The 24,768-nt window shown below is 52.7% G+C and overlaps 1 protein-coding gene across 8 annotated transcripts in view; it reads left to right on the top strand.

Annotated features, from left to right (window-relative positions):
* The window catches only part of CLEC16A (C-type lectin domain containing 16A), a 203,420-nt gene that overhangs the window by 131,657 nt on the left and 46,995 nt on the right, over positions 1–24,768 (top strand). For 6 of the 8 annotated variants that reach the window (XM_043560532.1, XM_043560530.1, XM_043560531.1 and 3 more), the window contains 3 exons: positions 17,925–18,076; positions 20,817–21,021; positions 22,709–22,873. In XM_043560532.1, coding sequence (XP_043416467.1) covers positions 17,925–18,076; positions 20,817–21,021; positions 22,709–22,873 — 522 coding nt within the window. The remainder of the gene's footprint in view (positions 1–17,924; positions 18,077–20,816; positions 21,022–22,708; positions 22,874–24,768) is intronic. The other 2 variants (XR_006294234.1, XR_006294235.1) reach the window with 1 other exon arrangement.

Raw genomic sequence — 24,768 nt, 5'->3', positions numbered from 1 at the left:
CGGGACAGGAGGACCACGGGACAGTCGAAACAGCCACCAGGTATGTCCACCCCAGCCTGTGTCGCCGCCGAGTCCCTTTCCCCCTGGGAAAACTGTCAGGCTCCTCAGCAAGGAGGGTGGGCTCAGCTCCAGAGCTTCTCCTTGAAGAGCCAGGAGTGCGGAGCCTCAGTGTAACCTTCATAATCGTGTTGGGGCTCTGTCCACCCTCTGCCGGTCCTGCCCCTGAGTCCAGAGTCCTGAGACCTGCACTGACCGCCGGTGCCTGGGCGCGTCAGGCTCTCAGTGGCCCTCACCGTGAGCACCGGGTCTCCTTCCGTGGTGGATGTCTTCGTGGCAGCCTTTCCAGCTGTCCTTCCAAGGGCTAGAAGTGTGGGAGGAACGTGGCAGCTCGTTTCTCCCACGGGCCTCTCCTGCCCCTGTGCTGCGCCCAGCCCCATGTGGAGGCCAGGACACAGAGACACCCGGGTGGCGAACACCCAAACCCTGTGTGTCCTCAGAGGCCTCGCCGGAGAGAAGCAGATGGACCAGGAGTGAGCCGAGGGGTGCCGTGACCGTGGCCATGCCATCATCCCCAGTGCTCCAGAGGGCTGGGTGGGATGTGTCCCTCTGTGGGATCTGCAGGGGGCATGGGGCTGACACGTGGGCGCTGAGGCTCCCGCGCTGAGGCTCCCACGCTGAGTGAGCCGAGAGCCATCCTTTCTAGGTCCGGGAGCTCCCCGGCCCAGGGTCACGCCGTCTCCTGTCCCCCGGCTTTCCCGAGACAGGTCATTTTCACACATAGCTTCTAGCTGGAGTTGAAGCCAGGCCGTTTCTCACAAGCCCTCACAGTGCTCGGGACTCCTTTCTCCTTGGTTCCCACTGCCTGCATGCAGCTGTCTATTCAGCGAGTGATGGGCACATTCAGTGTAAATAAAACTAGAGGTTCTGCCCCTCAGCCATACCTGGCACATTGAGAGGCTCGGGGTCCTGGGTGGTCAGCACAACAAAGAACGAACATTTTCATTTCATTTCATTTTCTTTTTTTTTTTTTTTTTTTTTAATTTTTTTTTCAACGTTTATTTATTTTTGGGACAGAGAGAGACAGAGCATGAACGGAGGAGGGGCAGAGAGAGAGGGAGACACAGAATCGGAAACAGGCTCCAGGCTCTGAGCCATCAGCCCAGAGCCCGACGCGGGGCTTGAACTCATGGACCGCGAGATCGTGACCTGGCTGAAGTCGGACGCTTAACCGACTGCGCCACCCAGGCGCCCCATTTCATTTCATTTTCACTGGAACAGCTGCCTGTGGCTGGCGGCTCCTGTCCCCAGACAGTACGCACGCAAGACATTTCCGTCCGTGCACGAAGTCCTGTTGGGCAGCGCCGTCGGGTGGGGGAGGGACGGGCTCAGGAAGCAGGAGGAGCACAGGTTTGGGGAGTCTTTCGGAATCCTGCTCCTGCCAAGCCGTAAATACCCCCGTATGTGGCCCGGAGGCAGGTGAAGCAGTGATGACAAGAACCACGATGTGTGCTGGGCGCTGACCTCCGCTGGCTTATTCCCCAGTGCCAGGAGCTAAGTGCTGTTATCGCCCCTATTTACAGATGGGGGGGGGGGCGGTCAGAGGCATGGCTGCACCCCTGCCCAGCGACCAGGCAGGTCTCTGCAGCCGGGCCGTTCCTTCCTCTGCCTGGGCTTTCTTCTTTCTTACCAGGGGACAGCCTGGTGAGCTTTCAAATAAAGGCCTTTTCTTTGCTTCCCTCTTGCCTAACACATTTGAACCTCTGGCGTCCTAGCTCTGAGAACATGCCCTGTGCCTCAGGCTTAAGAAGGCACGGGGTTTTCAGCACCGGCCACGCTGTGGCAAAGAGGAAGATGTGTGGGGCTCTCCGCTCCTACGGGCTGGGCTTTCTCGCCACCTTCTGTTCCCTCCTACCATCCTGCCAAGATCTCTGTCATTCTTGAACCATTCCCATTCCCTGGTGGCAGATTTCCTCTGCCAAGGATGGGCACGGTAGCTAAAGGCAGCGATGTCCGTGCAGCCCGATCAAAATGAAGCCACCGCAGCTGTGTCTGGGCACGGGTGGTCAAACACCATCTCCTCCGCTGGTCCGGATTCACATAACTGAGCGCAGAGCGTGACCCACAGAATCCTTTTTATACGACCGGGGGTTGGTTTCGAGTGTGTGGAGGAACTTGGCCCTGACTCACAATGGGCATTTCCTGCCTGGCGTCCTGGGAACTGACCTTTACTGAAAATCATAGCGTCACCACCTTGGGCAAGTCAGTAACCTCGTCAGGGTCTCCGTTTCCTCATCGGTAACCAGCAGGTGATAATAGCACCTTCCTCCTTGGACTGTTTTGAGGGCTTAGCACAGAGCCAAGTGCTTATAAAAATGTTCTACGAGCTATAACTGTTATTATTTGACATTGGTATAGGTGTGCGTTTGTAAGTAGAACTTTTGGAAAAGTCTTTTTGCAGGATTTGCCAAAGGAGCTTTTGAAACCAATCTTTTTTTTTTTTTTGTAATTTTTTAATGTTTATTTTTAAGAGAGAGTCAGAGTGCAAGTGGTTAAGGGGCAGAGAGAGAGAGAGAGAGTGAGACACAGAATCTGAGGCAGGCTCCAGGCTCTGAGCTGTCAGCAGAGAGCCCGACGCGAGGCTTGAACCCACTGGCCATGAGATCCTGACCTGAGCCGAAGTCAGACGCTCAACCAACTGAGCCACCCAGGCGCCCCTCGAAACCAGTCTCTTTAACTGTAGGACTTGCAAATGAACTTTTGAAAAGACTGTACAGCAGGTTAAGCATTCCCTTCCCATTGTGTTAGTACAGTTCCTACTAATAGATTGATTTCAGTTCTTCCTTTGTGGTCTGTCTGCACTCACCAGACTATAAGCTGCATAGGGCAGGGACCTTCTCTCTCACCCCTGCATCCTGAGTACCTGGGACTGTGCTTGGCACAAAGCAGAGACACAGTAAATATTTGTTGAGTTAATAATAATAATAATAATAAAGACATGATCGAGAAATCTTGTGAATTCTCTGTATGTCCTTGGTGAGCCCTTTTTTCACGTATCCTGTAAGACCCAGACTGGCTCTTCATTATAAACTTCCAATTAAAGACCCGAATTAAGTTTCAGTAAATAATCACAGGGAAAACCTTCAGTTGCCATGACAACCCTCTGTTAGCTCCCATTTCCTGGACATCTGTTTATACTCCTTGGCGGCATGGCTTGAATAAACAGCCCTTGCTGACCAGCTCGCAGCCTCTGGAGCCTTCACCTCCCACCCCGGCCCCTCTGCCTGTTCCACACACTGCAGCCCTGCCGGACGAAGTTTCTCAAACTCACCTTGTCCCCACCTGTCTCTGATTCACGACACATGCCCCCCCTTCTGCTGACCCCACATCCTCCCAGTCTGTGTGAGGACCCGCCCGCCTGGAATAACCAAAGTAGAATGAATGAGTTCCCCTTCCTTCTCTGATTCTTCATGAATTTACTGGCGTCGTTCCAAGTTCCCTCCTCAAAGAAGAAAACCTCGGAGGGAAAAATAGTTGAGATTCTCGATTCTTATTTGGCTCAAAACAGCTTAATGATGTAAAGATGCCCAGGTGATTGGGTGCGTGGGATGATACAGAGTTGGGCTGATCAGACTTGGTTTCCCAGTAACCGTATCCCTTTAAATCCCGTGCCTTGGAAGTGTTGTCCTAGGGCCAAACGTTTTACTGATACTCAGTTTGAGCACGAGCGATTAAAAGCATAAAGCAGGCAGTTTGGTGTGCGAAGTATACAGCTTTTGTTTAAGCCCCAAGGTATGGCTTGTCTCCACCAGAGGCCTCCCATATTTTACTTTAATGTTTGATGTATACGGAATTCCCACAAGCTAATTAAAAATCAGACTGCTCTGCCGGTAAGCATTCACTCTGTGAACTAATTTCTGCCAAACGGCCGTAAATGTGTCCCCTGGTGTGAAATTTAGACCTTCTTTCCCATCAGAAAAGAGCCGTGCGGTTTCGTCCCCGTCTCTTCATTTGAGGGAGAAGGAAACTCAGGCCCCACCCAGAAAGGTCAGTTGCCTCCACTGAGGCCCCAAAGCCTCCTAAGTGCCCTGCTGGGATTCTCCTTGCTCCCACCCCTCTGTCCTCACCAACCCCCACCCGCGCTCGCTGCTCTGAACTCGGAACAATCGTATGGTTCCCGATTGCGGGGGGCTCTTCTAGCCCCGGACGGGTATCCTTAGTGCTCATGGCAGCCCTTCCGGGAAAGTGCTGTTCCCACCCTGCTTGCCGGGTGAGAGACCTGAGGACCCGAGGGTAGGCAGCAGTGTGCCGGGGTCCCCCACCCGTGCTCCTCGCCGTGAGGCTGTGCTGCTCTAGGATGCTAGGAAGCGTCCAGAGAAGGGACAGATGTGGAGGGAGGACCCAAGTGGTAGGCAAGGGAATGCGGGCCATTCCAGCCAAAATAACGCAGAGCCTGGAAACCCCAAAGGATTAGCAGAAACCGGGAAGCCTGTGCGGGGCCAGGAAGGGTCAGAAAGTATCTGAGGAGCCGGCCAGCCCTCCGGAGAGGGGCCTCAGCTTGGTTCCGGCCGGTGTCTGGGCTTCTTGGAGAATGCGGTTCAAAATGTCACCTCCTGCAGGAAGCCTTCCCTGATTCCTCTTCTGGCCTTTTTCCCCCCTGCCATGGCCTTTGTCAAATTCTATGCAGTTGTTACTTGCTTGGTCTCCCCAAGTGAGCAGGAGCTCCTGAGGGAGCAGGTCTTGTGTATCTCTGTGGCCCGCTTGGTCAAGCACAGGGTCTAGCACCAAGGAAACATGCCCCAGAAATGTTTGAATGGAAAGTCTGAGACAGTGAAGGGAAAAGCGGGTGTCAATGGTTCCAGCTACGAAGCCATTTTCTTCTTCCACAGCTGGCCTGGTTGCATCCAGGGTCTGGGTCGACTCTTAGCAAGAGAGAACATCCCCCACCCAGGAAGGGCCTCGAAAATCAAACTCAGAGCCATGGACCAGAAGAGTTCTCTGAATTCTAGTCAGCACCCGTGGGTGCACAGATGCCCCACAGATGCCTTTTCTAGTGGTATTAACAGTATAAACCCCACAGGTTTTGGGGAAAATGCTCTAGCTCATATTCCCTGTCAGGAGGACTCTCCCTAGCCCAGGGAGGGACAGTCCCTTGGGTCAGGATCTGCTCACCAGAATACCCTTGTGCACTTTTCTGATGAACTGTCAGGGGAAAGAGAAGATTTGACCCTGTCTCCGAGAACCTTCTATCTGAAGGGAGAAAGATGTGCCCACACAATCATGCTCGCGGAGAGAAATCGCAGGATTTTTCTGTACCTCATCTCCTCTGCTCCTCACAGAGCCGCTGTGAAGCACGTGGTGAATCCATTCTTCATATGAGGGGAAAACACCTGGGGCTCAGAAAGGTCACCCGGAGCAAGGACGTGTCTACCTCCTCCTTCACTGCATAAGAGTTATGTCGCCCGGTGCCTGGCACCTAGGAGCCACCGGGCAAAGACCAGGTGGAGGAACAGAAAAAGGGAGAGGCAGAGCCTTGATCCGAGCCCAGGTCAGCCTGACCACATCCTGGGGTGGGGGTGGGGGGGCCCAGAGCAGAGGAATCACGGGGTGGGGGGAGGGGCACTGGGGCTTCTGCATCAACTGCTAGGCTGCCGAGTGGTAGCAGGCCGGAGGGAGCCATACCGAAAGCTGCAAGTCGACTCTGTGTTCGTCTGTCTCTCGGTGCGCAGCGGAGAGCTTAGGTATTCAAATCTTTTCTTGGAAATCTCAAGTATTCCATTCGGCTGCCTCAGAGTTAGGTAACTGTATTTACTCATGCTAAACAGGGCCATTTTCAGAGAGGAAATTATGCAGTGTGCCATGCAAATGTGGCATTCTGGGAGATAAGTGTGGTCGCCAGTGCATTATAATGATCAGATCGCGGTGCCTCTGGTGGCAGCCCCTGTGTCACTCTTGATAAGAAAGAGGATGTGCCACGCTCTACTTGGAATTGCTGCTCATTTGGATTCTGTTTCTGGGAATTACGTTTTCACCAAGTTGCTGTGTGTGAACTTGGTTTAGTACAAAGAAGGAACAGGGAATAAGGCTTTTTTGCAAGTTGCAACAACAACAAAAGTCCTCCTGATGTCTCGAGCAGTCAGAGGGAGCTCCCCACCCCCCACCCCCCCACACTCACGTCTAGACGAGAGGGAACAAGAAAAGTCAGCTTACTCCCTTTTTGTTCTCCCAAGAAGAAAGTCTCTTGAAATTCTCAAGGGGGAAAGATGAAGACATGTGATGGGTTTTCTTGGCCACCTTGTGAAAATAGGTCACGTTATTTTACTAGACATGGCGTGTGCTTTTCAAGCCAGAGAAAGGAAGTGGCCATGGAAAACCCCTCCTCTGGAAGCAGATGGAGCTGAGCCCCAGCCCAGGACTGTCCCCAGCCTGTGGGCACCTAGGATAGACAGCCGGCCTCCCCACGCCTCAGGCTTCCCTGTCTGAAAAGGCACCAGTGCCTTCCTTCCAGTTGGCTGTTGCTCTGGGGTCATTTACAGTCACCAAGGCATCGACACATCGTTGCTTGAGTAATTGCTGAATGAACACATGACAGACCCACCCCCCCATATCAACACAGTCAGCACGGACGTCGTGTCCTTGGTGGCCCCGGAGTCCATGGGGTGATGGTAAGATTCTGCAATGTCAGGGATCACTAGAAAGAGCGCTATGGGTGACTAGCTACAGTAACCGCATAAAGCGTGATACACAGGGGGTCGGTGAAGAATCACATCGTAGGCACCGTTGATCGTCCAGCCCCGTGTCCCGACGCCGCTATGTGCTTGTGTGACTTCCCTGACCACCCGAGCAGGTCCGTTCAGCCCCCGGCATTTTATTCTGAAAACAGTCCAGCACACCGCCGACTTGAACGAATTGTACGGCAGACGGCCTTGCCGTGATAGGTGACACCGAACGGTTCTCCCACCACCCTTCCGCTCCACGCGTTTGATCGCGTATCTGTTTCTCCATCCACCACCGCTTTCCTTCTTTTCTTTGTTTCAACGTGTGACACGTTGCAGGCCTCAGTACCCTTCTCCCTTAGTACATAAGCACACTCATCCCAAGTGGACCCATAAAGTCGGTTTATTACCCTGGCCTACAGATGAGGCCGCCGTGTGCCCCGGGTCACGTGCCCAGGGTCACTGCAACCAGGAAGTGGCAGGGCTCCGCCTCCTCTCCAGGCGGGCAGCCCCCGACGCCTGGCGCGTGGCTGTCCCCACGTGGCTCCCCCGCGTCGAGAGCCGTGGTTACGGGAGAGGCAGAGTCGGAATGCAGCACAAGACCGCAGAGGTATGGGAGCAGGGCTTCAGGCGCTTGCCTCTTGGTGCTCTTGGTAGGGGTGCGTGGAGAGGGGCCCCAAGGCCAGGTCGTGAGCGTGGCAGCTGTTGGGGCAGCCCCGGTGACCTGGTGGAAATCTAGAGCCAGCACTCGGTTGCACTTTCCGCGGGCGACTGGATTCCGGCACCTGTCCTAATATCTGCATCCCTTTGCACATCAGGGGAACATCACCGGTACATTTTTTTTCCCTTTGTTCTTGAAGGGACCTGACTCCTGTGCCTGGTGGTAGGAATGTTCCAAGACCTGCTCTCCATCCAGGAAGCATAGCATTTTACAGCTGCCCCCAAGCTGTGCTGGGAAGGAGGGCTTTAGGGAGCTTCAAAGAAGACAAAGTAATTGATTGCTACTTGGAGCAGATAACCCATAAGCTGTCCGTGGGTTGATGGAGAAATGGTTACTTAATTTTCTTCAAAGGATTGATCTGACTGTCAGGAGAAGCAGCCAAGCTAATTGAGTGTGCTTATTCGCACCCTACGCGGAAACAGTTGACTCTCATTCTTGTTTTGACTTCAGAATGTCCCGGGTCTTGCCTGGAGTCTCCCCCTGGCATTAATCAGGCTCAGGAAGGTCTGGGGTTGCTCATGCAAGACCATTCTCCTAGGGTGGGTCTGTAGAATTTACCAGGGCCCGGTGCCTGTCTGCCCCCAGCACGAGGCACCCTTTTCAGAGCCCTTGGGACTTGCGTGTGTGATCTCTTACGCCCCAGCGCGGCTGTCATTTTCATTTTGGTAGTGCATGTTGACGGAGTGGTGATACTGGGAGATGGACCGCCCTTCCCCGCCGGGCTTCTGATGGACCGCCCCGGGGGGCCTGCGTCTAACTCTTCCCCCAGGCCCCCCGGAGAGCCAGCCCGAGCCCGGTGAGTCATCAGTCGCTTCCCAGCCATGCATTACTGGTCAGTTAAGGCCTCTCCCCTCAGCTGCATTCTGTCATTGGGGAGCCGTGCCAGGCTGGCTTTCCCTGGAGCCCCTGCCAAAGCTTTATTCACTGCCACAGAGCACCTTCTGTGTCTCACACAGGCCAGTTTTCAGAGCGTCGGACAGCTCCAGAGGGTTGCCGTCTGTGTGCGAGTGTGGAGACCCCGTGAGCCCCCGGGCTCGGCTTGCCTTGCTCCCACCGTATCCCTGCTCCTGAACGGAGCCTGAGGGGTGGCATGAGTGCCCAGCGTGAGTCTACCTTCCGTGGCAGGAAGGGGGAGCCTCCAGGGTGAAAGAGAAGCGGTTTTTGTCCTTCCCCTAGAGAAGGGCCCGGGTCTGCCACTTGAGGGGGCCACCAAGTGCCCGGTGAAGGGGAAACTTCGCGAGAACGGTCCTGGAGCATGTGGGTGGCTCCGCGATGTCAGCCACCGGGAGACCAGAACCCCTGGGGCCTGCCTGTCGAGAGCCCGGGCCATCTGGCTGTCCCCCTGCCAGAGCCAGCCAGCGTCCTGCATCCTCAGGAGCTAGCCCAGGTTGGGGATACCCCCTTTCTGAGGGAAACGAGGGTCGGTCCTCTCTCTGGCCGCATCCACAGGAGCGGGATCCGGGTTACAGTCAGCTTGTTCCGGATGGTGGGAAGGTCCCATGTTTGCTCCGGCTTCTTATCGCACGTGTCATTATCAGTCATGTGTCCTTGGGAGGTTACTTGATGTCCTGCGTTTGTGTCCTCTGTGGTGAACCCACCTTATAGGATCCTGGGGAGCATGTCAAGTGGGAACTCAGTGCCCGGCATCTATACAGGAGCCCTCCACACACGTTGTCATGGGGCCAGCAGCCATCGATAGGGGTCCCCTACCCTCAACCCCAGCCCTGACAGTCTTTCCGTATGCGATTGTAGAGGACCAGATTCCCACTGGACAGAGCCATTGACTCCGGGGAGGGTCCATAATCCCATTTTAACTAATTTTAGCCTCTCCAATCCCAGGCACGCCTACAGATCCTAGAATAGAAAGCCAGGCCACTCTTGGACCCCACATTCCTCGAGAAAGCAGTCATGTGGCTTTCTGTGCACCAAGAAATCCTGGTCTCCTATCAGCTGTAAAGTCTCACGATGGGCCCGGTGTTTAGGAATCCCAGGGTGGCCTGCCTTCCTCAAGGAATCCGGGGACCCGTCCTGACCTCTGGTTAACAGCAGGAGCCTGAGAGGCTTGGTAGTGATACGGAGTTGCTAATCTAAACTCCAGCTGCGGTGGCGTTCCAAGAATTGACCCTAAAGCCCAGAGTATTAGATTTCAAAGCGCTGGGATTCAGCCGGCCTAGAAATCCCACCGTAAGGATCAAGACTTCGCTTCTAAATGCATTTGGAGCCACCAACGCCAAGAATTAAATTACAGTATTGGCTTCCATATTTTATCATGAAGGGATTATTTAAATACAGCAAAAGTCAATCAGCCCCACTTATTGCTCAGTAATGAGCCACGGCCTGTCAGGGGGAGCCGTGGAGGAAGGCCTCAGCCCAGAAACTGAAATGACAGCTGGTCGGGAAGTCCTTTGCCTCCAAACCGGAGAACCAAAAGACACTGGCATCCCTCCATCTCATTGACAAAAACTTCTTCAGTGCCTCCCACTGCCCAGAACCTTCCTGGGGGTACACAGCAGTGAAGAGACTGGCCAGGGCCCTGCCTTCTTAGGGCCTTCTTATGTCTAGACAGGAAGCGGGCCTCAACCAGGAGGGAAGGGGTAGATGGGATATTGGCAGGCATTGGGGCATGGTCGGGGGTGAGTTGGGTAGATGCAATGGAGAGTGACAGGTTAGAGGGACAACCACGGATTGGGGGGGGGGCCCTCAGAGAGGCCAGGGACCCTTGTCACTCAGCTACCCGTGAGCCTGTAGCAGTTCTGAGAAACAACCCAAGACCATGAATCATTTTGTCCCTCCAGCCTCGCTTAGTCTAGAGCCTCCATTCGGAAGGCGTGACTTTGCCCCGGGCCGGAGGGCTCTGACTAGAGAATCGTGGCTCCCGAGAGCTAGGGTGCCGCCAGGCAGCAGCCGTGGCTGGTGAAGGCCGCCCAGCCGGTGTCCGTGACGCGCACCGGGCCCTGTGAGCGGAGTGGCCCCGGGCCTCTCCCCCATCCCCTCGACGGCCCTGCAAGGCTTAGGTCTCGATTTCCTAAGGGAGGAACCTGGGACCCACAGAAGGAAGTGGCTTTAGCGTCACATAGTTGTTAGTGGCAGAGCTTGAATTTGAGGCCGGGTCCCACGGCCCCAAGCCCAAGATGCTTGTACCTATCCTGCGCTTCGTGGTAAGGTGGCTCCTTCACACGTGTTCCGTTTCTCCTCCTCTCCCTCGACGCCTTCTGCAGGAACATGTCTGCCTTGCTTTCCGTCCATGCTGCTAAACCCTGCAGAACCTTTCCCCGCGTCCCTCTTGGCCAGCCCCGAGCTGTTTCTCCAGATTAGTCTTCCAGGACACGGTGTGTGGTCTCTCGGTGGCGCCGGAGGAAGTCAGCGTCTCGGGAGTGCCTGGATTCCACACGTGATTACAGTTCGTCACGGTGACCACTCGTGCAGTTCTTCACCGCTGAGTAACAACCCACCCTAGAAGTGAAAGGCTTGGGTCACCTCCAACAGCTAGGGTCACTCATGTTGCTCACAGGTCTATGATTTGCCCAGCGGGGCTCAGCAGTGCTACTCCACTCCACGTGGCCTCAGCCGGGGGCTGGCAAGTTGGGCCCCAGGTCTTGCTCTGTGTCTGCGGGTGTCCGTGTGGCTGCTTGGGCTTCCACAGAGCATGGTGGATAGGTTGGTTCCAAGAGCGTTTGGAGACCTTGCCTTGGAAACCACATGGGATCACGTCGACTGTTGTCTTTTCGGTCCAGGCGGTCGCAGAGGCCCACCCAGGTTCCAGGAGAAAGGACATAGACCCCAGCACTTGGGTGGGAAGAGGGCCAAGGCCTCACTCTAAGAAGAGTGTGTAAGGTGGGGTTGGTGCTGGAAAGAATGGTCCATAAGGGAGCCCCTGGGGGCTCAGTCAGTTAAGCATCTAACTCTTGATCTCAGCTGAGGTCAAGATCCTATGGTTCTTGGGCTCAAGCCCCGTGCATCAGGCTCTGAGCTGACAGCATGGAGCCTGCTTGGGATTCTCTCCCTCTCCCTCTCCCTCTCCCTCTCCCTCTCCCTCTCCCTCTCCCTCTCCCTCTCCCTCTCCCTCTCCCTCTCCCTCTCCCTCTCCCTGTCCCTCTCCCTCTCCCTCTGCCCCTCCCCTACTCATGCATGTGTTCTTTCTCTCAGAGAAATAAATAAACTTAAAAAAAAAAAGGAACAGTCCATTAGAAAACCCATTTCACTGCCCCTCTGGTTCCTTCGATTATATCAGGGAGGTCTCAGATTGGCTCTAGTTTGTCTTTGAACTTGTAGAACTCTTGGGTCTCTCTTTGTACCCAAAGAGCAGGCTTTCGGCTACAGTTTAATAAAAGGGTCTCGTTAATCTGTTTCACAGTCAATTTATTTATCATAAATCTGGTTTTTTGCTCGTGGTAATGATATGATGTTTCCTTTTTAAATAAATTTATTTTAGTGAAACTTGAGTGCCTTCAAGAGAAGGAAGCATAGGCCCTCCTTTGCTGCTATGGATTTACTCTCACGTGCACATATAGACAAGGAGGTTCCTTCCTCTGTTGCCGCAAAGCTTGTAAACAACCTGAATGACCATCAGCTGGGGAGCTGTTCGGTCAGAGAGTCATTAGAGAGTGTGGCTGTGACAAGGAGTGAGGCGGGCCTGTGTGCGAATGTGTCACCGAAACGCATGGGTATGTGGCAGGAGCGTGAGGCCGAGCACGTGCCGTGCTCCCTCCCCTTTGTGACTGACGGACAAGGCGGGGAGAGCGTCGCCACACTTGGAAACACGCTGGGGGTGGATGCCCATAAACCGGGATGGTGGTTGCCTCTGGCGGGGGTGGACAGGGGAGACTTAATGATCCACTGTCAAGAAGGTCACAGCTTTTTCAGTGGGAGCACCGGAATGTGTTATGCAAAGAAAAGGACCCTCTAAATATCTTCAAATAAAATGGCAAAGAAAGGGAACAGAAGCAGTGAGTGCCCGGGAGTAGGGGGGCCGGTCCGGTCTCCCTGGAGCGAGGCCCCACCAGGAGGCAAGCCACACCTCCGGGGCCCTGGGCTGCGATGGAGACCTGTGTCCTCCCAGTGTCTGTAGGGTGCCGTCTCTTCCCAGTTGCAGACTTGGTCTCTGCCGTGTTCTGTGGTCCTGAGCACGCTGGGGGCACTGGCTAGCCTTGTGCTTCTCGGTCTGGCCGCCTAGGACGATGCCTGACCGGATTTCTAGGGCTCACACACGTCTGTCCGGTCGGTTTGGAAATGTGCACGCCTGTGTACCCAGAGGGGCCATTTGGAGAGACACCAGCTTCTTCTCGTCGCTCCGTTCGTGATGATTGTCACTGCCTTCCAGATCAGGCAGAGCCGCCGGGCCAACAGCTCAGCCTGGTGCTGCTTCCCAACCCTTACCGGGCCCCAGAAGGGCCCGAGGCCCCTTGTGGAGGGACGTGGAAAGAGATTCACTTTCCTCTTTGCTACCACAGACAGCATAAAATGACCTTGACCCCCTCACCCTTAATCCCACCTCATCCCCTCCAAAAAGGCAATCACTGTACACCCTGCCAGACGTTTTCCTAACACTCTCTCTTTTACCACCCACATGCTGGAACCCATAGAACATACACGGCAGGGCTTGGCGAGGTTTAATTTTACACGAATTGCGTTAACACTGTGCGTGTCAGGCTGCAGCTTGCTTTTTCCAGTCAACAGTATGTTCTTGAGACTTGACCGTGTTGAAATTGCCGGGAATCTGAGTCGTTCCTTGTTGTTGCCATGTTTTTGCGCTGAATGAACGTGCACGTTTTTTGTGGTTTGTTTGTTTGTTTGTTTGTTTGGGTTTTGTTTGTTTGTTTGTTTGTTTGTTTGTTTTAGGCTTTCCCTTGTTGTAGGACATCTGGGTCACTCTAGACCCAAATCCTGCCATCACCATACTTGTTCATGCCTCTTGGCCCTCGTGTGTGTTTTTCTTGGGAACATATCAGTTGCCAGGTCATGTGGTGTGAAAGTTTCACTTTAAATAAAGAATGCTAATTTGCCCTTTCAAAATGTCTATGTTAATGTGTTCTCCTAGAGCTCTTGGGAAATCTTTGTCAGTTTTTCTGTGTCCTTGCCACTTGTCACCTCCCAGTCGATGGGTAGAAGGTGGTGACTTGTTTAAAAATTTTTCCCTGTGTTGTCGTGAGGTCGAGCACCTTGTTGTGTGTTTACTGGCTGCCCCCATTCTCCTGTCTCTGAATGGCCCCTGGGACTCCTTCACCATTTACTGCAAGATCATTTGTCCCTTAGCGGTATTTTGCAACTGTTTTGCCCGGCCTGTAAAGTCACTTGTTATATGGGAGTTAAGTGTTAACGTTGCTGTAATCAGCTTGCCGATCTTGTATTCATTTATTTTTTGTATGTGTTGATTCTTCTTTTTTATTTATTTATTTTTTAATGGTTATTTTTGAGAGAGAGACAAAGTGCAAGCAGGGGAGGGGCGGAGAGAGAGGGAGACAAAGAATCGGAAGCAGGCTCCAGGCTCTGAGCTGTCAGCACAGAGCCCGACATGGGGCTCGAACTCATAAACCGAGAGATCATGACCTGAGCTGAAGTCGGATGCTTAACCGACTGAGCCACCCAGGTGTCCCTCATACTTCTTCTTTAAGAAAACCCTGCCCTGCCCCCACGATCACATGAAGGTTCCCCTATGTTGTCTTCTGGCGATTTCCTGTAAATTTTTGTTTTTATGTATTTATTTTATTTTATTATCATTTTATATTGTTTTATTTTTGTGAAAGAGAGCAAGTGAGTGGGGGAGGGGCAGAGAGGGAGGGAGACAGAGGATCCGAGGCAGGCTCCAGGCTCTGAGCTGTCAGCACAGAGCTTGGTGCCGGCCCCAAACTCAAGAATGGTAACATCATGACCTGAGCCGAAGTCGGATGTTTAAGCAGCTGAGCCACCCAGGCTCCCCTGTAAAATTTTGAACTAGAACCCTAGGCTCCACCCCTTTTGAAAAAGTGGAGTTGGTAGGGGCGGGACCCAGGAGGTTCACATGGGCAGCAAGATCCGGGCAGTGCCTATGCTGCCCGGGCCACAGGCTTCCTGGGGGTCAAGCAGGGAGGCTCATGGGGTCACCACACCCTGAAAGTCCTCCCCATGTCCCCACATCCCTCCCAGTACCTCCGCCCTGATGGCCCCTCTGTAGTGGAGCAAAATCCAAGGTGCCTGCGTGAAGGCAGCAGCCCTCGGACTAGACCGTGGGTGGGACTGGGTTCCGTTCAGCAGCCCCTCCCCTGGGCCCCCCTCCCCCCAAGACATCCAGAGATGAGCAGACAGCCCCTGTCCCCAGGGCTTTAGATGAGAATACCCATAGCCAGTGTGGGAGCAGCAGAGGGCTGTGGGGAGGGGGGGGGAGGAGTTCCCCAGGATGACACCAGGAGGCCCACAGACGAGCCCCCACAGCATTGCCTGGTCTCCCTGAGGACCCCACTTTGTTTTCCCTTAGCTGCCCCCAAAGCTTCTGAAAAGCCAGAGGCTCCCCCACTCTGGAGGTCCTGGCTCCCCCGGGGACGGTTGCCTTTTACTTTTCTTATGAAATGCCTCACGGGGAGAGGGAGGGGAGGTTGATGTCTCAATTGCATTTCTGAACGTTGTTCCGCTTTGGGGTTTTGTCCTTCCTTTTTTGTTCTTGGGGGCAGAGATAGTGGGTCCCTTTTTGGCCCCTGAAGCTCTCAAGGACCCCAGGCTTTATGAGGGTGGTGCCTGCCCCCAAACCCCACTGTTTCAGACAAAACCCCGTTGACATTGCCCATTGCCACCACAGCTGTGTCTGCCTTCCCCGGTCACGCCGCGAGGGGCACGTCCTCCGTGGATGTGAAGAGAGAAGAAATCCTAGGATTCCACCTCCTGCTTGTTGGGGGAGCAGGGGATGGGAGAAAGGGGAAAGGGAAAGACAAAGCATCCCTCACCATTTTGTTTTCTACATAGAAAAGTAAAACCTTGTCGTTGAGGAAAACGCTTTAAGTCCCGAGTGAAGAAAATAAACTCTACATACTGCAAAGAACATGCTGGAAACAGTGGGCATGCTGGCTTCCGCTTCTGAATACAGAGGGCCAGTAGGGACATTAGACATTGTGGATGAAATAATTTTTAGAAATCTTCTCAGGTGCTTGGCTGGGTTGTTGGGAAAGGGGGCAAGATCCTTGCCACAGAATATGAAGAAAGTCGAGGGTTAATGCCACCTGGTGTTGGTGTTTGCCGTGGGGCTGCTGGCCGTCCTAGGTGCGCCTACCCCTGGGTGAATGCGCAGAGACATGAAGCCCTTAAAAGCCCAGAGGAAGCCATCCCCGTGAAGCCGCAATCCCAAACGGATTAGCTTTCAGAGGGTTAAACGGGGCTGTATATAGGAAGGTGGTGCTGAGAGAGGAGAGGAGTTTCCCTGTCCTTCCTAGATCTTAATGGAAAGTAAAAATGGGGGGGGGGGGTAAATCCTTGGGGAATACCTGAGCCCAGGTCCGTCATCACGCGTGTCTGGGGCCAAGAGTTCTACTGTCTGCGTAACCTTCCCTCCCCTCCCCCACCCACCCACCTCCAATAACGTAAACCAGATATGTGGTTACAGTGCTCTCGATTGAACCCACTGGGGCGTTTCAGGTATCACACAGCTGGAATGTAGTAACTCACAGCTGTAAATTTGCTAAAACTCCAGCTGTACACTTAAAATGGGTGCATTTTACGATGTATGAATTACAACTCTGTAAAGCTGCTTCCAAGAAGAAAAAAAAAAAAAACCCCATCTACCATTCTTGTTATCAGAAACATCTCATGTTTCTGTTTTATTTTCTGCATTTGTGTTTTCTTTGTAGGGATGCTTCTTTAAAAAACAACAACATCAAAATCAGAATAATACAGTTCTTATCCTCTTCCATTTCAAATCTCAGTGGCTTTTCCAATGTCGTTGCAGTTATTTGTAAACAGGGTTTTATACTTGGGTTTTTAATACGTACTTGAAGAGTACGTCTTGAGTAATTTCTCGTTTTAAAATAATTTCAAGGAGGGGCGCCTGGGTGACTCAGTCGGTTGAGCGTCCGAGTCTTGGTTTCGGCTCAGGTCGTGATCTCACGGTTCGTGGGTTTAAGCCCCGAGTCAGGCTCTGCACTGAGCAAGAAGACTGCTCAGGATTCTCTCTCTCCCCCTCTCTTTCTGCCCTTCCCCTCCTCCCATGTTCTGTCTCAAAAAATAGCTATTTAAAATAATTTCAAGGAATACAGTGCTACATAGTACAAAAATTTAAGTTCTGCCATCAATGCCCCCACCCCACATAGGCACTCCCCCCGCCCCCCACCCCCCGCCGACCATTCTCACTTCCCTTTCCATAGGCAACTATTGTTCACAGTTTGGTTAAGCATAACTTTTAAATGGGTAGATAATTTTGCATGTGATGGGAAAAAAAATCATACTCAAATTTTTCCCCTGTTTGGGGACATTTAGGTTGTTTCCTGTTTTGGCTATTTAAAAAAAAAAAAATTTTTGGCAGAGGATTCCATTGGAGGCAATTCAAAGCACATGTTAGATTTAACGGTCCTGTCTTACCCTGGAGATGTCAAAGCCATCAAGGACAGGCACTAAGTTAGACCTCGAATTGGAGGATGATTTCCAAGTAAGAGAAGGGGCCCAGCACACGGTAAGGATTCTGTGTTAAATGCGGTTCTCCTTTAAAGCACAGAACATCTTGGGGAGCCTGGGTGGCTCCATCGGTTGAGTGCCCGACTCTTGATTTCAGCCCTAGTCATGATTCCAGGGTCGTGGAGTCTAGCCCCCTGTTGGGGTCTGTGCTGAGCATGGAGCCTGCTTAAGATCCTGTCTCGCTCGCTCTCTGTCTCTCTGTCTCTCTGTCTCTCTCTCTGCCCCTCTGCTGCTTGTGCTCTCTCTCTCTCTCTCTCTCTCAAAAAAAAAAAAAAAAATATATATATATATATATACATGAAGCACCAAGCATCTCAGAATAAGGGAGATTATTCCCATCATACAGATGGAAAACTGTGGTTCAGAGGGGCCAAGTGCCTTGCCCAGAATCACACAGCATCTAGTACAAAGGTCAGCTCTCAGTTACCAGACACCAGATTGGAAGTATGACGGTTCTAGAACCAAGCAGGGCACTCTTGTTTTCCTGCGCCTTCCCTTAATTCAGGCAAACACCGTCACAACTTGCCACCCATCATCTGTCTGCAAGGAAGCACTGAAGCGTTACCAGGATTCTCAGTTGAGTTTTCTTAGCTACAGTTTGAGCGCCTGCTGCGTGCTAAACGTTGTACTAATAATGCCTTACGTACCTTACTCAGCCATCACTGTGAGAGGGGTGGGCATCGTCCCAGGTCGCCCCGCGAGACTCAGGGGAGGGCCTCAGTCTCAGGTGTGTGTGTGCCTCCAGATCTGGACTCTGCCCGCCAAACGCTGCCGCCCAGCGAGTCAGTCCGAGCGCCCGTCTCCGTCAGACTGGGCCGCTGGACTGCCCCTCATTTTGTTCTCCCTCTCCCTGTTCGCAGACAACAGTGACCTGATCGCGTGCACCGTGATCACCAAGGATGGCGGGATGGTCCAGCGATTCCTGGCTGTCGATATTTACCAGATGAGCTTAGTGGAACCTGATGTGTCCAGGCTTGGCTGGGGAGTGGTCAAGTTCGCAGGCCTGCTGCAGGTATGATGGCCAGGAAGCCTGGGAGCTCTTCTTGGCTGGCTGTGTGCGCATATACACACACACACACACACACACACACACACACACACACACACACGAATCATCTGTCTCTACGGTTAATTTCTGATGACACAAGGACTACATGAACAGATTGTTATTTGAAAAAAAAAAAGTGAAAATACTGCACAGATAAGGGTCAAGTGTGCTTTGACCCAAACCCTCAATTCTTAAACTTTCTCCTGCATTATCAGTATGGGCCTTCCAGAGCTGCTGCACATATAAATAAACGCACATATAAATATAACCTCACATGCTGTTTATAAACATGGTGTGCACGTACTTGAGACTCTGTGTGTGTGTGTGTGTGTGTGTGTGTGTGTGTGTGTGTGTTTAATAGTGTCACGCTGAGCGTATTCTAAACTCCCCCCGCCCCCCAGTCGATATACGTCTTAGAGCTGACCGCGTATTATGTGCAGACTCTCTGATGTTCTTTTCACTGCTGTGTGACCGAGCTGAGGCACAGTTAGCCAGTGCCCCGTGGCGGTCGCCAGATCGTTACCTTTACAGACAATGTTGCCTCGAAGAGAACCGTCCTTACTTCCACGTGCACTTGAGCGAGGGCTTCCCTAGGCGGACTCCAAGAAGCTGGGGCGTGCCTATTTTCAGCGTTCATAGACGCTGCCAGATTCCTCTCTAAAGCAATTGCTGCCACTGACAGTTTAGGAGCGTGGCCTCGTCCTCACCCCTTTTCCAGGAGGCATGGGCTCTAAGTCGCCAAACGCAAGTTGGGACGTGGGTTTTCGTATGGTTTGTGGGTTTTCTTATTGGCAGGTGACTAATGTCAGCTCCATAACTGAATGAAAGGAAGAACCAGCAGTGTTGAAAACAGCCTTCCAGTCCCCACCCCCTGTCACACACACACCCCCCACCCCCCGCCCCATCCCCGGATATGCAGCAGAACCTTCCAGGCCCGAGACGTGCCCTGCTCCGAGGCAGGCCGTTCATTTGCTGGGCAGTGCGTGGTCGCCGGCATGGTCTCGCCCGGGCTGACCTGCGTCCCCCCTCTGCACAGTGTGACCCGCTGTCAGCATCCCACTCTCTGAGGGAGTCACCCACGTGTTCGAGGATGCTGTTGCAACCTTTTCCCCAGCCTCCTCTTTTTGAAGATCTCTCCCTTTAAAAAATGTCTTTTACAGAGGGGGATGCGAGAAACTCGGCGAAGAATCTTCCATTTAAAAAAAAAAGACTACCCTGTAAGAGGTTGTCCGTTAGGTGACTTAGTACGTCTTATGTATCTAGACTTATGATCAACTTCCTTTAGAATTGAGTGTCAGGAAAGTGTTTTTCTCCCTCGAAGGATTAATACGGGTCCTCCGTCAGACGACGAAAGCCACATCAACCTTTCCTTTTGGTCGTCTTCCAGTAGCTGCTACTTACTTGTCAGGCCACTCCTGTGTGCCAGGTTCTCCGCCTTAAATGTGGAACACCGCATCTCATCTGCTGCCACATTTTGAGGCAGGTACTATTTCCAAGGACCCTGTGCCCGATTTAATGCCCACAAACAGCGACCGTCATACTTCGTGAGCCTTTTTAGCTCATGTTCCCCACCTCCTCCAGCACGTCTGACTTCCACGTCTGTCTCGCCTCGTGCCTTTATCTTGCATCACCTCGAACTCTTGTGCGACGCAGATTCTTTACACAGAAAATCCTTTCTGAGGTTTTAGATGGGATTCATCCTTATCACGCTTGCTATGGTCGAGTTTCTTCTACACCCTTCAAATGCAGCTTCCTTCACGGCCTGCTGAGTGGCCCTCCCTGTCCCTTCTTGGATTAGCATTCTCTGTTAGGGACCAGAAATTCTCCAGAGACGTGCGTGTGGGTGTCAGGGATCCCCCCTTCTGAAAAGAAGCCAGGAAGAAGTTGGTCAGTAGATGAGTGCGCCTATCTCAGACCATGGCCAATGGCGACAGGCATTTTGGGTTGTTGTCTCCAGTATTCTCAGAAGTGAGGAAGGACTGCCACAGTCCGGCTATTTGAGGTCCCTTGGAGAGGCCAGTGCACCCATTTATTCCCTAGCAAGCCCACGTCCTCGGGGGCAGGGTCCCAGCCAGCGCGGGCTCCCCGTGAGCACCTGTGTTGCCTACCATGTCCTGTTTGCGAGGCCTGGTCTGTTTTGGGAGGCTGCTCTTTTCAGGCAGAAGCAGAGTTGGGGGAATTTGGGGAAACTCCTTTTCTATTCTTTTCTTTTTTATTCTTTCTTTCTTTCTTTTTTAAAAACTCTATTTATTGGGGCGCCTGGGTGGCTCAGTCAGTTAAGCATCCAACTTCGGCTCAGGTCATGATCTCACAGCTTGTGACTTCGAGCCCCACTTTGGGCTGTCTGCTGACAGTTTGGAGCCTGGACCCTGCTTTGGATTCTGTGTGTGTGTGTGTGCGTGTCTGTGTCTTTCTCTCCCTCCCTTCCTCCCCCAGTCATGCTCTCTCTGTCTCTCTCTGTCTCTGTCTCTCTCTCAAAAATAAACATTAAAAAGAAAAACCTCTCCATTTATTTATTTAAGTAATCTCTGCACCCACCGTAGGGCTTGAACTCATGACCCCAAGACCAAGAGTCGTGTGCTCTTCTGACCAAGTCAGTGCCAGGGAACCGCTTTCTTGATGAGACACGGATCCCACGGCTTCTGAGCCGCCACCCTCCTCCCGAACGTAACGAACACCCTTGCTTTTGCCACTTCCCCCACAGGACATGCAGGTGACCGGCGTGGAGGACGACAGCCGCGCCCTGAACATCACCATCCACAAGCCTGCGTCCAGCCCCCACTCCAAGCCCTTCCCCATCCTCCAGGCCACCTTCGTCTTCTCGGACCACATCCGCTGCATCATCGCCAAGCAGCGCCTGGCCAAGGGCCGCATCCAGGCGAGGCGCATGAAGATGCAGAGAATAGCCGGTGAGTGGCCGGCCCTGGCGGATGTCCCCAGGGCCCTCGGGCTCGCACGCTGACCGCTAGGGGAGGACACGTGTGGCTTAGAGGAGTTACTCGTGTTGTGGTGACAGAACGGAGGATCTGCTCAGACTCTCCCCTTCCCCAGGTGTGTGATTTCTAGAGAGTTTCTAGGCCCACGTGGAGGGGAGGAGAACCCTCCCCGACCGAGCAAGAGGCCCTGAACAGACAGGTGTCGGTTTGGGACAGCTGTTCACTTCCCACACACGGGAATCTTCTAGCTTACGTGTACAAAAGGCTTGGACATTCCTCTGCTACTCTGGATCCTTAACCCTTAATAAGATCAGGAGGGTCTGTCCTGTGCATTTTACAGAAGAGTAAACTGAGGCTCTGTGACTTGCCCAAAGTCACACGCGCAGCTGGTTGACAGAAACCCAGCGCGGAACTTCCTCCTGAAAGCCCATCCCTTGCCCCCTCCCTCCAGCTCTCCTGAGAGGCAGCCCTGCTTGGTGAGGGGGCCATGATGACCCAGCACTAAATTTGGAAGTCGTTGTCCGTTTCACAGGGACTGTGGTGAACGTGTGAGGAGGCCTTGCGCCACCCTGGGCAGGAAGGCCCGAGCTTTCTTAGAAATAAAGGCTCTGTACCGAGGGCGTTCCGATCACCGGGGCCGATGGCACAGCGTTCCCCGGGGGAGCAGGCATTCTGTCAACCCCCCAAATTATAAATAGCCGTTCTCCAGACACCAACGCCTTTCAGTTTGAGCACCAGTGGTCATCCTGGTGTAGCTGCTGGGAGCAGTTCCAGCCCAGTGAGGGAGGAGGAGGGGTGCTTTCTAAAGGGATTACCTAAAAATAAACCCTTGGCGGGCCGGGTTTCTGGACGCTCTGGATTGCGTTACTTACCGTGCGTGCCCCGTTGATTTGCACAGGCCTGTGTCCCATGCGTCCCTTGTTTTCTTGCTTAGCTGAAACTTGGCCTATGAAATCATTACAGAAGCATTTTGTAATGTGCAAAGTGACTTAAATCATTCCGTCCTTCCTCTTAAGATTTATTTTTAGAGGGTGGTTTTTTTTTTTTTTTTTAATGTAAAGCAATTTCTCAGCGCTGGCACGAAGGCTAAATATTTCATCTGAAAATTGAGAATTATGCCGTAAAGTGGCTGTTAGAATGAACGCCTCGTGTATGCCTTCAATTGATGTTAAAAAGCCCCTCCAAATTGCTCTATCATGAGATTTGTTTCTGGGAGGGAAGGTAGCAACCGTGACAGATAAGCACAAACTCATAAATACACAGGTGCACGCGCGGATATGTTCTCCCTCACACGCGCCTCCCCGTGCACGTGTACATGTCTGAACTTTCAGGGCAGAATTGGCCCCGTTTGCTTTGGGGTCTAAAGTCATACCCGCAGTGAAGCCTCGCTGAGGGTCTTTTTGCCTGTGGAAGCCAAGGGTCCGAGGTGGAGACTGGCCAGCGTCCATTTCTGAATCCCTCACGAGGCACCGGCTGTGTCCTGAGCTCAGGCAGGACCTCGGTGTCGCGCCGGTCTCCCCAGCTCGAGGCCGCCGGCTGCCTGCTTGATGCCGTCCACGCGATGTGCCCGGCAGGGGCCGCGGCCGGTCCGGCTGCGACCCCAGCATCTACACCCCCGGCCCATGTGACGAGCATGAACCACGGTGTTGTTTGAACATAGCCCTCCTGGACCTCCCGATCCAGCCGACGACCGACGTCCTGGGGTTTAGACTCGGCTCCTCTTCCTCCCAGCACCTGCCTTTCCGCTTCTACGACCAGTGCCGCCGGGGCAGCAGCGACCCCACCGTGCAGCGCTCCGTGTTCGCGTCCGTGGACAAGGTGCCAGGTAAGCCGCCCCGACCCTGCGCCGCCTCACGCCCCCGCCCCAGGGTTCTGGGACCTTGTTTGTTGAGTCTGTGTGAGCAAGCTTCCCTTCCCGTGTCGGAATCCGGGCGGCTGGAAGTACCCGTTTCTTAGAATTCGTCAAAGGATAGCTCAAGATGCAACACAAGCCCTAGAAATAAATCTTGGCTTTCTGTTTGGTGTTCTGCCGCCTGGGTTTGGTTTTCCAGAGATTTTCTGGGGATGTGGAAGAACTTCTCAGAATTAAGACTAAGAGCTTTCTTGGGAGTTTCTTGGAAATGCTCAGATTGTTAGTAATGAGGCCGTGGGGGAGTCCTCTCCTTCTCCAGGCGGGATGACGAGTGAGGCCGTGTGCATGGTTCCTGTTCCAACCCCTGAAGAAAGGAGAGCACAGAGAGGGCTGTGCCAGGGCCTTCCCTGTGGGGGCTGGGAGCACCCCTCCCACTTCCTCCAGAGCTCATCTCCCCAGAAAAGAGAAACATGAAAAGAAAGTTCGAGTGTCGCTTGCTCCTCCCAAGGGCCGGCAGCCTCTCCCCTTCCTGTTCCAGTGTGTCTAAGACAAGTCCACGTGCACCCAGTCCTTCGAAAGAGAGCCTCGCTCTTGATTGCAGAACTTCCCAAAGTTGGCCAGGCGGCCCCCTGCAAGCGTGTTAGGGTTTCAAACTCACACTGAAATATGGCAGAATGTTTTCAAAAGCGGCTATTGATGGAAGATCAGTTGTTGATTTAAAACGCGGCGATCAGGACCTGTCCCAAGTCAGGGCCCTTGTTTTCCTTCCGCTCCATGATTTATTCTATATTCGTTCTTTGATTGCATTAATTCATTTTAGAAATATGTACATTGTAAGTATGTGGTATTTTAAGATATAAACAGGACGTGATAAAATGAGAAATAAGTCAGCTTTGCCCCCAGAAGTAATCACTGCGAACAGTTTCTTGCCTGTGCTTCCCAAAATGTTCGTTTGTATGCCATACACGTTTTTCTTGTCTGTTTCTACACGCGGAGTCATACCATCTATGTGATTCTGCCCCTTGCCTTTTTTCACGGATACTTTGGTGTTCCACGTCAACGCACATAGATTCACTTCGTGCTAAGTGACGATGAACTCTTACATGGTATTTTAGCACATGGCTGGACCAGAAACATGTCTCATAACGTTTTGAATTGGCAGACGTTTGGGTCACTTCCATCGTTTTGCTCCTCCAGTGTCATTGGACATCCTTGGGGGGTCTCGGTAGAAGTGTGCAAATCTCGACTGTCTGTGGGACACATTCTTAGCCGGGTCCAAGGGGAGGCTTTTTGTCTTGACACAGGTAGTCCCAACATGTGCTCTGGGACAGTGCACCGGCTCACGCTGCCACCCACTGCCTGGACCGTTTTCATCCTTAAGACCCGTCTTAGTCTCTAAGACTGATGGTGACACTGCTTTTGTTTTCAGCTACGAAATGCGACGTGATGCTGCTGCCTTTTCCAGGGTCTGGAGGGTTCTTTGTCAAAGCTTGTTCAGGCTGTGTCATGTTCCGTAGAGATGGTTGCTAAGTAAACATAAATGATGGCCATGAGTCTAGGTTAAATGTAGATTGCCTTGGTAGGAAATCATTTCTTCTTCTTTTTCTTTCTTTCTTTCTTTCTTTTCTTTCTTTCTTTCTTTCTTTCTTTCTTTCTTTCTTTCTTTCTTTCTTTCTTTCCACCCACAGAGTTGTAATTTATTATACCATGTCTATAAGCACCGCCTTCTGATTTTTTAAATTGAGATCTAATTGACATATAACATCATACAAAGAAATAATTTCTTTAGCATCATTCGGGTTTTGTCTTGGGAACGAACAGGTTAAAAAGAAAAACCTGGGCCTTACTTCCGTTCAGTCCTTTTTGGA

Source organism: Prionailurus bengalensis, chromosome E3 (genome assembly GCF_016509475.1).
Source record: "Prionailurus bengalensis isolate Pbe53 chromosome E3, Fcat_Pben_1.1_paternal_pri, whole genome shotgun sequence".
Lineage (NCBI taxonomy): Eukaryota > Metazoa > Chordata > Mammalia > Carnivora > Felidae > Prionailurus > Prionailurus bengalensis.
This window is presented reverse-complemented; position numbering and strand designations above follow the sequence as displayed.